A 14,127-nucleotide genomic window follows, 5' to 3' on the forward strand; every position below is an offset into this window, starting at 1 on the left:
GAGAGAGAGAGAGAGAGAGAGAGAGTCTGAACTGAAGTGTTTTGGGGAGAGGGCCAAAGCCGTATTGCCTGGCCCTTCCCATCAGAGCCAATCTGAATCTTTGTTTCCAATGGCAGTCAGTTTGTCTAGAAATGTACAGTGTCTTCTCCTCTATTATTGAGGTAGACAGCTGTCTAGTCAATGTAAATTTTATTGTAAAACTGTTTAATAGAATCCTCTATGATGGGAGGACAAACACACTTGAGACACTAATGGAGGGGCTGAATTTGATAACTGGAGACAAAGGGGCCTGTCAGAGTGAACATCAGTTATTGTTTCCTGGAGAAAGGTGGGCAAGGAAACAAAATGCTGGCGAATGAAAAGAGGCTCCTTTTCATTTCATTTCAAAGTTTGGCCGATGCCTGCCTCCCACTTAAAGGAGGAAGGACAGGGAATGGGCTGAGTGTAATTAACAGCTGTAATGTTGTTCTCTATTAGGGAGGGGACACCACTCTGATGTCTCCATTTTTCTCTTTCTTTGACATCTCCTCAGCATTAGATCCCAGTTTTAAATTCTTTTCTCTTGACCTGCAGAGTCAATTATGCTAATCAATTCAACCATAAAGGACTGACTATGTGCCTGTGCTGGGCACTGTGCTTAATCATTGGCGAATAATAAGAAACAAGGGAGAAAACAGCCCTGGTCTCACAGAACTCACTATCCAGTGGAGAAGACACCTGATAACTACTATGTATGAACAAGATGCACGTGCACACTTGCTTGCTCTTGTGGGATTAATTGAATGTAAACTCAGAGGGAAGCCATTAGCATTAAGGGCAACTAGGAAAGACTTCCTGGAAAAGGGAGAATTTTAGCTGATACTCGGGGAAGCCTGAAGCTAGTGACAAGGATGGAGAACATTCTAGGCATGAGGAACACCCCCCCCCCAGGAAAATTCATGGAACAGCATCTGCAATGAATAGCCAGGAGGCCAGTGTCTCAGGAATGTGGAATAAGTGTAGGACAGAAAGCTGCAAGGGGACTGAAAAGGTAGGAAGGTGTCGGGTTTTGGAGGACTTTAAAAGCCAGAGACAGATTTTATAAGTATATATGAAATCTATGGGAAATAATTAAGTAACAGATAAATTAAGAGTTTGGGGAGGGCAATAAAAAGTGGGGAAAATAAGGCAGCTTGTAGGAGGAAAGTTCCCTGTGATTTGAGTCACACAGGATTTGAGATATTGTAGGTGGTAGAGGTGAGGAGGGGGCATGTTCTAGGCTTGGGGGTAAGAGATGGAATGAGTCGTAGAGGAGACCACTTCGTCTGGAGCAGAGTGTGGCAGGATGAAGAGGCTGCTCTCCAAGGACTTTATATGTTCACAGAAATCAACAGAGCAATTCCCTACATGTTGACCACTCCCTGTCAGTTGTAGGACTCAAGTACAACATGATCCGGTTCAATCCCATTGATTGTTAAATGACTAATATCACTTGAATTGGCCTTGTGTAATAGACACAGGGTCAGTGTCAGAGTCAGGAAGACCTGGGTACTTTAATTAGTCACTTAGGTATGGTGGCAGTCCCTGAACTGGGCCTGGAAGGGAAGTATATTAAACCAGTTAAGACAGATTGAATTCAGGGATGAGAGAGGGTGGGAACACAGCTTCAGTATAAAATGTATTTACTGAACGAATGAGTGAATTTGGGAAAGAAGGGATGATCATAATACATGGAGCATCAGCACACTTGACTTACATGGAAAATCCCCTGAATTAAGAACATGATACTTTTGTATAGCTCTGTGCAAATTTTCCTTTATTAGCTTTTGGATCATTTTATTAGTTCATTTTGCAGAAGAGTCAAGCCTAATGAGCTTTTATTATACGGCCTCTGTTGGTTACCTGGCCATTTTCATTTGGCATGCATTTATTCAACATCCTTGTACTATGGATGAGAGATAACAAGGGTAGGATGATACAGTCCTGGTCTTTAAGAAGCTTGCAAGAAATTTTACAGTCACAGATAAGTTTAAAACAATAGCTACAGGGGGCGGCTAGGTGGTGCAGTGGAAAAAGCACTGGCTTTGAATACGATAAATGAGGACATTCCAGGCCTCTGAAAAGGATTAGAGTTAATAAATCTGTTATGAAAAATAAAAAAAAAAAAAAGCACTGGCTTTGGATTCAGGAGGACCTGAGTTCAAATCCAGCCTCAGACACTTGACACTAGCTGTGTGACCTTGGGCAAGTCACTTAACCCTCATTGCCCTACAAAAACAAACAAAAAACAAAAAACAATAGCTACAGAAACGTGTATATGTGTATATGTACACATGCAAATACACATAAAGTGAATGCACTATAATTTTATTTTGGGGGGAGGGAAGTCCTAACAAGTGAGGAGCATTGGGAAGACTACTTCTATGTAGGCTGTAGACCTCGAGAGGAGCCTTGAACAGAGCCAATGATTCTTAAAGGGCAACATCTCTATGAAGGAAGAACATTCCAGCATTAGGAACCATGCCATGCAAAGGCATGGGGGTCGAAAATGGAACACCAAGTTGCCTGGAACATAGAATGGTGAAAGAAGAATGGGACAGGCATGAAAATTAATTGCGGGGGGAATTGACAAAGTTTGGAAATTGGTTGGATAGAGTGGACGGCAAAGGGAGAAGGAAGGTTTCAAGATGAAATCTTTAAATATATTGGCAAATGAGAAAAAGGGAAGGCAGAATCTATGGTGAGATGCAGGGAACAGGGGGGGAGAATAGAGACCCCTTTTTTTTGGATAATATGGAGTTCTGCCTGAAAGACTTCCAGACCAAGATTTGTAATTCAAGGACTCACAGGTCTTTGGGTGTGAGTGCAGAAGTGAGGGTTTTATCTACTCTGTTTAGTGATCTCAGCTGAAATCCCTCCACTTACCAATGGACTCAGCTTAGCATGAATAAAAATAAAAGGCATTTCTCCCAGAGACCTCATCTTCTGTCTCTTGCTCTAGGTCACACACTGAATTTGTTCCATTGGCTCTTAAAAGCCCCCTCATCAATTCTTCCCATTCCAGCATTTTAAAGTTTTAAATGCTTTGTGTTTTATCCTTGGTCCAAATGTGTTCCTTCTTTTGAAAGGGTGTTTAAATATTTAGGGAAGCCCAGTGGGAATTCCTTTCCATCAGAAATGAACCGCATAGACTTAAATGTACTGTGAATTGCATCGAACAGGTTTATTTGCTGGGGGAAAATGACATGCTGAAGGATAGAATGTGAAAATGAAATGTCATTTTTCTTTCAATGATTCTCTGACCTTCATTACCTCAATGGACTCTAACACTGGAAGCAGAGGACAAGGACCACTTTAACTCAGTGTGCACATGCCTGCTCCTCCCTGAACACAGAAGCAATGGATTGATCTGTAGGAGACACTGTGCTACAATGGAATTGGTCCTGCAATCAAAGGATTTGGGTTCAAATCCTGACTTGCAGGCTTGCTTCTTGCATGACTCAGTAAAAGGAGGGCCTCTGAGCCTCCTTCCATCTCTACATCTCTGCACTGATGCTCCCATGATAACTGACTTTGTGGATGTGTGAGATGACTAAGGAGGGTAGAAGGAGATGCTTTATTTATTACATTCACTGTGATTTTGACGTGATGTTCTGTCAGTTTATTGCATGGGGATTTGAATGGCAAATTGGAACTTCCACAGGAACATGCCTAACTTGGAGCTGGCTTGAGTCAAAGCGTTGCTTGTGTTCCCCAGCCAGGGCGGTGGAATCCGAGTTTCAGAGCTGAAGGGAAGCTTACAGCTTATCTAGTCCAACCAACATATAACAATAAAATAACAATAATGCCAACGACGACGAGACTCCTTCCTAGGATTTACCCTACCGGCGTTATCCAAATCTGCTCCTGGGCTTCAGGTGCAAGAGAACTCCCTCTCACCCACCTTGGGACGCTGGCTCACTTGACTGCCTCTTTGCTACTACCAGTACTGCTTCTCCTTGTTTGGCTTTGATCCTAGACAATTTTGACCCTTTGACTCTTTGAGGTCAAACGAAGAAAAGTCTCATCCCTCCTCCCCACAAGAGCCCTTCAGTTCCCCAAGGGCCACCACAACTTTTCCCTGTCCATCATCAGGTAGGAAAGAGACATGAGGAGTCTGGAGTAGAATAGATTTAGGGGGCTTCTGGCTTCAAAGGTCATCAGGAGAGGGCACTGGACTTTTTCTGCTCAGCCCTGGAGGGCAAGACTAGGAGGTGCCAGGAGCCACCGTTGAGCTGATGTTAAGAATATCTCCCAATTCACAGCTTAACTTCACTCTCCTAGTTGCCCTCCACTGTACCCTCTTGAGCTTATCAAGGTCTTTGATAAAATGAGGCGCCCAACCACCCCAATACAATGAGTCCTCCATCTGTCTTTTCATTAGACAGAGTACAGAGGGACTCTCACGTCCTAGCCATGACCACGACTGTCATTCTTATGGTTGGTCCAAAATCTCATTTCTGTTCAAGCTAAGTTAAAGACTTGGGGGAAATCACACTGAAGAAGTGCCCCAGTGATCAGCGATGCTTGCTTTGTCTTTATGCCCCTTGCACCCGGCCTGGTACTATACACTCAGATGCAGATAAAGCTGGATTTAGTGACACGGGTAAAGTGTTTTGTGAATCCTGAAGGGCTCCATTAATACCAGTTATTAATATTAGAACCCTTGTTTGAGCCCAGCGTCATTACTCTGCGTTTTCTCCTGCACCACCCTCAGGCTCTGGGCACAGAAGAGCAGGCACGGTGGCACTGTCCCTGCAAGGCTGGCCTGATGTAGCCTTAGGCAGGGGCATCTCGAAGCCCATAATGCTCAGTGATATTCAGATTCCCAATGGATTGACTTCACTTCCAGGAGTCACTGGGAAGGATGACTCTCAGGGAAATCGAAGCATTCGGTCAATCACCAGGAAAACAGTGGCAAACATTTCACAAGCACCGCAGTCTGTTTAACGAAACAATTGGTATGATGAAGACTAAGAATGAGCAAGATCGTTTTTGCTGTTATTGTTCCAAGGCTGCTAGATAATATAAGAGACAAGTGCCGGTTGTGATTTCAAATGAGGTATCCTCCCATTCTTCTGCGTTTGAATCTGGCCTCATCTACTTCCTGGCTTTGTGACCCTGGACAAGTCACTTCACTTCTCATCAGCAAAATGGGGATAATAAGAATACCCACTGCCCAAGCTTATTGTCAAAACCAAGCTGCTTATATACTTTAAAGTGCTATATAAATGCTGAATGCATTAGTAGTCATTGTATTTACATTTTTACCCACAAAGGTTATTGCAAGAAGGAAAATGTACTGAAGACAGCAAAGCAGGACGATTTTGCATTGCTCCCCCTGCCCAAAGAGAGGCCTACCTCCAGGTGCCCTGCCAGGGTGGCGACGTGCAGGGCTGTCAGCGCCCCGTAGCCGGCCTGCTGCACATCCGCCCCGCTGTGCAGGAGGGCTGCGATCAGTTCTGCACTGCCCTGAAAGGAAGGAAACACGTCCTCGGTGAGACTTCTCTTCATCTGCAGCTTCTAAAGCGTGTGTGATGTTTTATTGATTCCCTGCCTGTCACTTGGTGTAGACACCCAGAGAAAACAGAAGCGGGATGTCGGGTGTTCAGAGGTGTTGGCCGAGGCCGGGCTCTCCAGGGCCTGAGCGGGAGCTGGGGGGCCACTGGGCCCTCAGTTTTCACTGAAGCTCTACCGCTCTGCACGCGAAGCAGGGAGGCCGGGCTCTTGTTTACCTCAGGCCTGGAGGCAGGGGCTGGCCTCCAGGCAGGTCACAGCCAATCCGGATGTTCTCTGTGGCAATGAAAACGAACCTCAGGAAGAGGCCGCCAGGATGGCCATAGCGGGGTTAAGTTTGCCACACGTTTTTAGCTCTTCAGATGAAAGATGCCGAAGGAGGCAGCCACAGCCTGTCAATTACCCACCTTCAGAGGTGGCTGTTGGGACTCTGAAACCGTGACTGGTGAGACTTGTCACCGCGTCCCGAAGGGGGGGGCACCTAGCCTATTCCTTTAGCCGGGCTTTTTCAACGCAGAGCACTACTGAGCGTCTGTTCAAGGCATCTAGATTTCTGCGAATGAAACCACCACCAGCATGCTGTGGGGAACCCTGGAAAGGAAACTTAGCAAGTGTTCAGAAGAGACTGGGATAGAATGAGAGAGAATACACAGGACATTTAAAAGAAGGATAAGAAGAACTCATAGGTACGATGACATTTGGGATAAGAATAATAAAATTTATGAAAAGCTCATTAACAATGATGACATCTCACTTAGCCCAGGGCCCAGCACAGCCTAGACGTTTAACTGGCATTCATATTGAGTTTAACTTTTACAAGACAGTCTGCCTATGACATCTCATTCAGGCCTTTCAATGGACATACTATCATGATGACCCCTTTACAGACGCATGAACTGGGACTCAGAGACAGTACTTTATGATTTATCTCGATTAAATTTCATCTCAAATTTCAGACTTGGTCCCTACATCTAGCCTGCAGGGTTTTATCAGTGACACAATCTTGAAAACACAGATTATTTTTTTGAGACAAAGAAGGGTCAAAAATAGATGACATTATTATCCCCAAAGGGTAATTTATACATCATTGATGATGTTTGATCCATATGCTTATTTTCTCATCTTTAGAAAAATCTTTATTAGAATGATCTAGACAAGATTGAAAGAAAGATTGGAAATCTTTTGCATGGTAGTACAAGGGGGAAACCAGCCTTCTTGTGTTGATGGTTTGTTGATTATACAAACAAACAAATATATGACTTGGCCAAGAAAATTTCAGTCTAATCACAAAACTCTGAAGCTCATGTGCCCATAAGAGATTAGATGATAAATGCACTCACTCCATTGAGTGACCCAAATGAGTATGGATTCCAAGGGAGGCCTTGAAGGGAAATCTCACAGCTCTGTCAAACCTTAGTGCCTCCCTACTGCCCTTTGGGCAGTGCCAGCCCTCTGCAGTTTCACGCTGCAGATAATTCTGGAATCATTTTTAGTTTTTCCACCCACATACTGGGCACTGCAGCCAAAACGGCAGCTTTGCTTTTCCCCATCCATGACATCCCATTTTCTCCCCTTCCTGAGAGGGTGAGAGGAGTCGATCTGGGATTTCCTAGATATTGGGAACTCCCCAAATGAGGACTGGTGCTTCCTGACTAATGGAGCTCAGCACTTTCTTGGTTTTTCCCAGTCTTAAAGACTTGCCCTGGGGCAGCTAAGTGGTGCAGTGGATAAAGCACCAGCCCTGGAGTCAGGAGGACCTGAGTTCAAATCTGACCTTAGAGACTTGACACTTACTAGCTGTGTGACCCTGGGCAAGTCACTTAACCCTCATTGCCCTGCCCCAAAAAAAGGTCTTCCCTGGGAGGACCCAGACGTGGTCCAGGGTCATAGAGCCGTAGTCAGGAACTGAACTCTCACCTGCCTGGTCCCAAGCCTGGCTCTCCCCACAAAGCCACAGGAGAGTATATTCACTTGAGTACAGTTTGTGTTGACTTATCCAAGCACATGATGTTTCTCCCAGTAAATGTAAGGTCCCTGAAGGCAGGGACTAGTTTAGAATTTTCTTCTTATCTCTAGTGCCTGGGATTATTTTGCTAATAGTAGATGTCTAAAATAAGTGCATTGAATAGTATGGCAGTTGGATGGCTCAGTGGATAGAGTGCTGAGCCTGGAGTCAGAAGACTTCTTCCTGAGTTCAAATCAAATATTTCTTAGCTGTGGGACCCTGGGCAAGTCACTTTGATGTAGGATGGAATTTGGGGTCAAATTGATCGTGAGTCATCTCAGAAGAATTACAAGACTCAGTAACTCAGTATACCAAGTTTTATTGCAATACTGTGAGTGATCACAGGGAGAGAATCAGAAAAGTGGAAAGGTATCTCTCGAATAAGGAAAGGAAAGACACTTATATTTATAGTATGGATAAATTGATTATCAGTCTCATTATAATAATCTCCACCTTGGGGAGGTACACGGGAAGGCCTGTCCTTCTCATTATAATATTCTCCACCTTGGGGTGTTTCAGGGGAGGACTTATCCTAATTTGGAGTTCCTGGGGTCCTAAGCCAACCTCTGAGGTGGGTGCCTTTTTCAGTGGAGGTGTGTTTTGGGGGTTTACACATCATAAGGTGAATCTGGGGACAAATTTGGCCTTTTCTGTGCATGTCTCTTTCTGATTCCCATGGCTAGTTTCAAAATATCTCCATTTTTCATTAGAATTTCTATACCCTTGTCATTTCCTTTATTGTCTTCAGGTCTCCATGGCCTAGGTCCCTCTGTTCCTGTTATGGGTACTGATTTATATGGGTACGAGAACCTAGCATAAATTATCCATTAATGGGGTCTAACTCCCTTTTGGAGCTCATATCTGAATTAAAGCTTGGGTCTTAGGTTTTTCTATTAACCCCTTTTTGCCTCCTATATCAACTTCACCCTATTTACCTCAGTTCTTCATCTATCAAATGAGCCAGAGGAAGCAATGGCAAACCACTCCAAGATCTTTGCTAAGGAAAGCCCAAATGGGTCTCAAAGAGTCGGGCTGACTGAAAATGACTGAACAATGACATGGAATAAATGAATGACTATCCAAAAATCCACCCCAGCGAGCATTTATGAAGTGCCTGCTGCATGTTGTGGTAAAAAGTGCTCTAGTATCCAATCTTAAATCTCACAATGTGAAGCACGATTGAAGACCCAGTGAACAAAGGACCGAGCGTGACAGGATGGCTTGGACTGGGGGGTGAGGAGGAATTGGAATATAGGGCAAGGGGCTAAGAAGCCATCCAGCACAAGTCCTTTATTGTACAGATGGGGAAACTGAGGCCTGGATCAGTTACTTGCCCAAAGTCATTCTGGTAGCAAGGCAGAGCCTAGATTTGAATCCAAGTTCTCCAAGTCCAGTAACACCATGGAAGACAGTGCAGTAAAGTGAGGAGAAGAATAGAGTTGGGAGCACCATCCTAGGAGAGGAAGCATGGGGCCAGGCAGCTTCTGGGGGAGGCTTGGTCACTTCCTGAATGTGCATGTCACCTCCACACCCCTCCCAGGACACTCGCACTCACCTCCTGCCACCCTGGGACATCTGGCTCCCGCTTGTTCCAAGACACTCCTCTGGGTTCTGGAGCTTTTCTCTGGCTGCCCCACCCCCCCATCCCAGGCACGGGGAGCCCTCTCTCCTCTTTGCCTCCTGGTCTCCCTGGCTCTCTGCCCAATATCTCCCATTTATCCTGTCTACACTGGTTTTCATGTGGTCTTCCCATTAGACTGTGAGCCCCTTGAAGGCAGGCACTTCCTGCCACAGCTCAGAAGGGTGTCTAGCATTCAGTAGGCATTTTTTTGTTTGTTTGTTTTGTTTTGCACAGGGCAATGAGGGTTAAGTGACTTGCCCAGGGTCACACAGCTAGTAAGTGTTAAGTGTCTGAGGCTGGATTTGAACTCAGATCCTCCTGAATCCAGGGCTGGTGCTCTATCCACTGCATCAGAAGGCTTTTAATAAGTGTTTACTGACGCCATGATGTAACCTTGGGGCTCAGTTTCTCTTCTTTACATTGGAGAAGCTGGCCTGGCAGTCTCTCAAGCCCCTCTGGGCACTAACTGTTTGGTGCCTCTGTGACTCTGCTGGACAAGCTGGGGAAGGTTCTGGTTGGCCACTGCTCTTCCCCTTTGCTGGTCAAATATTCAGCACTGCCTAAGATGGCAATGAAGTGAAAAGCCAAGTATGACTGGATGTTTGGTTTTGTCTTTAAGATTCTGTTCATGAAAATTTAGTGATGCAAAGCCTTTTCTCTTTTTCATCCAATAATCAATGCCTTAAATTCTTGATTAATGTGATACACTAACTCAGTATCCGTCGCAATTATAAAAGCAAGAATCCCTAGATTAAAAAAAAGGATGACATAAGGCTGGTTGTCAATTATCTGATCCCTCCTCTAACAAACCAGTGATTTGGGGAAATTTGGAAATTTTGTTCATAAACCAAGTGTTTTTGGATGATTGCATGCACTCCAAACTGATTAATTGTACCTTGCATACTGAAAAGGGGGAAAAAATAGTATAAATGTGCAGGGGAAAATCTGCTGTAGCAGTTTCCAAGAATCCCAAGGAAGCTCATCCATCAGAAATGCAAGTCATCTGGTGGATGCATAAGATGACGTCTCATCCATCTTGGCAATGGAAGTGTGATTTAATGTGAAGACAGGAGGTAGACTCCATGACCTCTCAAGATCACAGTACTGGGTGTGGTTGATGACTGAGTCCCTAGGCCCTTCCTAGGCCCAGTACAACTGAGATAGTCCATAAGGAGTCATTCCTCCAGTGGTTTTCTGGTGCTTGCCCACCTTCTCTCTAGACCCCGGCTGTCTGTACTGGCTGTAGTCCAATTACAGTGGGCTTCCGCACAGTTAAACAGATTCCCATCCCATCCCCAACCTCCCCAACAGAACTTGTCTTCTTTCACTGATCCTTTTTGTGACTTCCTGTTCCTAACAGGGACCACACCATGCACTTACTTTCCCTTGTCACCTGTGCCTGGGCCCTCCTCCTCCCCTCACAAACTGCCACTGATTCCTGGTAAATCCCATTTCTGCCAGCCTCTCCTCTCCATTTCCAGGGCCACCACCCAAGGGCACCAGCCTGGATGGTTGCAGTAGCCCCTTGAAAGGGCTTCCGCCTTCCTTTTCCCCATCAAGATGTCCTCGGCAGTGTCCGATTAGTGATCCTTCAGCACACTGAGTCCTCATCCGGGATCTCAGAGGCTTCCTGTTGTCTCCCAAGGTAAGGCTGAATTCCTTAATTCCTTCACCTGTCGGTCCCCACCTGCCTCTCCAGCCTTATCTCTTCTAATTCTCTGCCTCTGTGACCTTGGAAAAGTGACTTCCGGTCTGGGCCCCACTCTCCTCTTCTGGCTGATCTGAAGGCCCTTTCTAGCTCTCAATATAGGTAAGAGGTGGGGTATCGGAGGGAACACGGCGCCAGCCTTGGATCCAAGAAGGATGGGCTGGTCCTTCTCCAGTTGCTGGGTGATTGGGCATGCTGCACCTCCTGCCAAAGGTTCTAGACCAAGGGAATGAGGGGACATTGTAGAGCTCTGCATGAGCAACTCCATGACCCTTTGAGGGGAAGGAGCTCACTGAATGTGAAGAGAGCTCAGGGCCCAGTGACTGAATCCAGGATTCAGGATGACTACAGGCAGCCCCAGTGTTTCTGGCTGCCCACGGGGAAGTCCTGAGTCTGCTCTGGATTCCTCTGCACTAGAGAATCATGGGACAACATGCCTTCCATTGGCCTGTGGGAAGCTGAGGCTTCCATAGACCTGGAAAGAAGGACTCAGTTGGTGCACATTCCTCAGGCTCCTTGTCCATTATTAATAGGTACAGCCATGACTTACCATGTAAACCGCCAAGTGCAAGGCCGTGAATCCATTTCTCGTTAACCGAGATGGGCGCAGCCCTTTTAGCATGAGGCTTCTGACGTGGGACTTGGTACCTTTGAGGAGAAAATGGAAGGAGGCTGATTAAATGCGAAGGCTAAACATGAGTTAGGTGCCCAATAAATGTTCACTGCCTGGAAGTCAGCCACTTTGTTCTCAGGTTCTATTAATTCTGACTCTCCTAAATGGAATGAGCCCTTCTCAGGTCTGAAACGGACGCTTCTCTAATGCCTTTATGCACTTGCCTGCCTATGCATTTGTTAACTACATTCATCTTAATTTAGGCATTGGAGACAATGGATCTAGGACATGGGGCAGGTGTTGCTTGGGAAAGCATGAGGAGGAGAGCCAAAGTCAGATCCCAGGGATCCAGGTGGCTGCATCAGACATCTCCTCTATCTGAAATATAGGGAGCTTTCGTTCTCCTTCTAAAAACTCTCTACCAATCCACCAACCCGGTATGAGCACCTTACTGAAGGCAGCCAGGCTTGAGGTGGAAGAAAGAGTAAGTTTGCAAGGTCTAAACTCCGAGTGGAGAATTAGGGGGAAGGGATGGAGAAGGTCAAAACAAAGGCACAGTATTGTTCCAGTTCCTCTCTTAGTGCCTTTCGTTTTCTCCCTACCTTCTGAAAAGATGTAAAATGTTCTAAAAAGTCCTACCACATCTTTCCTGCTTTTCACTTTCAGGTCCCCACTGTTCTCCTATTGTGCAATCTCATTCCGTATCCAGTGTGGTCCAAGGTGGAGAGTATTGTCAAGATTGGGGAGCAACAAGCATTTATGAGGTACTTACTATGCGCCAGGCAATGGGCTAAGTGCTGGAGGTACAAAGAAGGGCTAAAGACAGTGGTGTCCTCATCTAATGGGGGAGATGATCTGCCAAGAATGAGGCACAAACGAGCTAGAGTCAGGATAGAGGACGGGAGGTGATCTCAGAGTGAAGGCACTAGAAGTAAGGGGGAGTGGGGGGAGAAAGCTTTCTCCTAGAAGGCCAGCATTTGCATGGGACCAGAAGGAAGGTAGGGGTGCCCAGAGGCAGAGAGGGGAGGAAGGAAAGAGATGCTGGCAGGGGACCCAGTCAGAGGAAAGACAGGGCTGGGACTGGGAGGTCCGGACACAGGGACCGAGCAGGGAGTGGGAGGGGAGCTCAGGCTGGAACCAGGGTCCACGTTCTGCCCAGGCAGCTCTCCTGAGGAACCCCAATCTATCTTTGCGGTTTCTTCTCGTTGCTACATGGCACCAGCAGACGGAGCCCAGCTGCACTTCCATCTAACGCCCTCCAAGTACCTGAAAAAGGCCAGCGACCCCACCCCAGTCTATCCCTTCCCAAGTGTTCCAACGCAGCCCCACGTGGAAGTCTCCAGTCTCCTTACATCCCTTCTTGGGGCACATCCCAGATTTTCAGTGGCTTCCTTGGAAGACTTGATGGAGCCTTCCATTCCAGCATTCTCCCTGCCCCATTTCGAGTGTTCCTGCTCCCGTTGGCTTCCCTGACTTGGTCCCCCCCCCTCCAACCCCCCTCCCCTCCTTGACTGTCCTGAACCTCAGGTCTGACCCTGCATAGCTCCCCTACTCCACAATGCCAGGGGTCGCTCAGGAGCAAGTAGAAAATCCTGTTTGGCTTTAAAAGCCCTTCCTAGGCCTGGGCTCTCCTGCCTTGCCAACTTCCTTACGCCTCCCTCTGCTCTCTCGGCTGTTCTTCCAAAGGGCATTTTCACTATCTCCCAGGCCCAGAATTCTCCCCATCCCCATCTCCCACTCTTCAGCTCTCTTCAAGTTTCCACCAAAATCTCTCCCCTCCCTCCAAGCAGCTTCTCCTAGCTCTCCTTAATCTCATTACCTTCCCTTTGTTGACCCTGCCCAATGTCCACAGTTGTTTGTGTCTGCCTGCCTGTCTTCTAGGCCTTTAGACTGGGAGCTCTTCGAAGGGTGTGTGTGTGTGTGTGTGTGTGTGTGTGTGTGTGTGTGTGTGTGTGTGTGTGTGTGTGTGTGTGTGTGTGAAGGGGGGTGGTGTTTCCTTCCTTTGCATCCCCAGGCTATTGGAAAATATTCTAATAGTTTGGGGCTATTTCCCTAGATCCTGGTGCTTTTCCCTCTGAGACTTTCTCCTATGTCTTTTCTGCATCTGTTGTAGAGTTGATGCAGGAGGCTAAAAAGGGTTAGCAGACAAACCTAAGACCCAGCTCTGAGAGGGGCTAATAGATAAGCTGAAGACCCTAGTTCTAAAAGGGTTAACAGAGAAACTAAGGTTTGTGTCTTCATCAGTAGTGTTGTAACCAAGAGGGTTCCAGTCCCTACCAACCCTGACTATCAACAGAGACCATTAATCATTATCAACCAGGGACCATTAACCATTAATAGCCATTAATATTACTAGATGATAGGACACCTAGAAACCAGATCTCAAGTAAAGAGCTACCCAAAACAGAGAGACCTTCTGACGCTGACAAGTTTAAGCATGTCTTTAGGAACATGTGCAGAAAAGGCCAAATGTGTCCTTAGGTTCAGCTTATAACATGTAGACCCCAAAAACACACCTCCAAGGAAAGGGGGTTGTCACAGGACTCCAGGAAATCCAAATTAGGATAACACCTCTCATGAACCTCCCACAAGGAGGAGATTGAAATAGTGAGGAGATAACCTACTTTTTCTCACTATAAATATAA

General features: G+C 46.3%; 1 protein-coding gene across 1 annotated transcript in view; it reads right to left on the reverse strand.

Moving 5' to 3' along the window:
* Positions 1-14,127, reverse strand: part of LOC122726597 (serine/threonine-protein kinase TNNI3K-like) — a 329,911-nt gene that overhangs the window by 299,918 nt on the left and 15,866 nt on the right. Inside the window, 2 exon segments of the mRNA XM_043964423.1 lie at positions 5,380-5,490; positions 11,420-11,517. Coding sequence (XP_043820358.1) covers positions 5,380-5,490; positions 11,420-11,517 — 209 coding nt within the window.

Source organism: Dromiciops gliroides, chromosome 4 (genome assembly GCF_019393635.1).
Source record: "Dromiciops gliroides isolate mDroGli1 chromosome 4, mDroGli1.pri, whole genome shotgun sequence".
Taxonomy (NCBI): domain Eukaryota; kingdom Metazoa; phylum Chordata; class Mammalia; order Microbiotheria; family Microbiotheriidae; genus Dromiciops; species Dromiciops gliroides.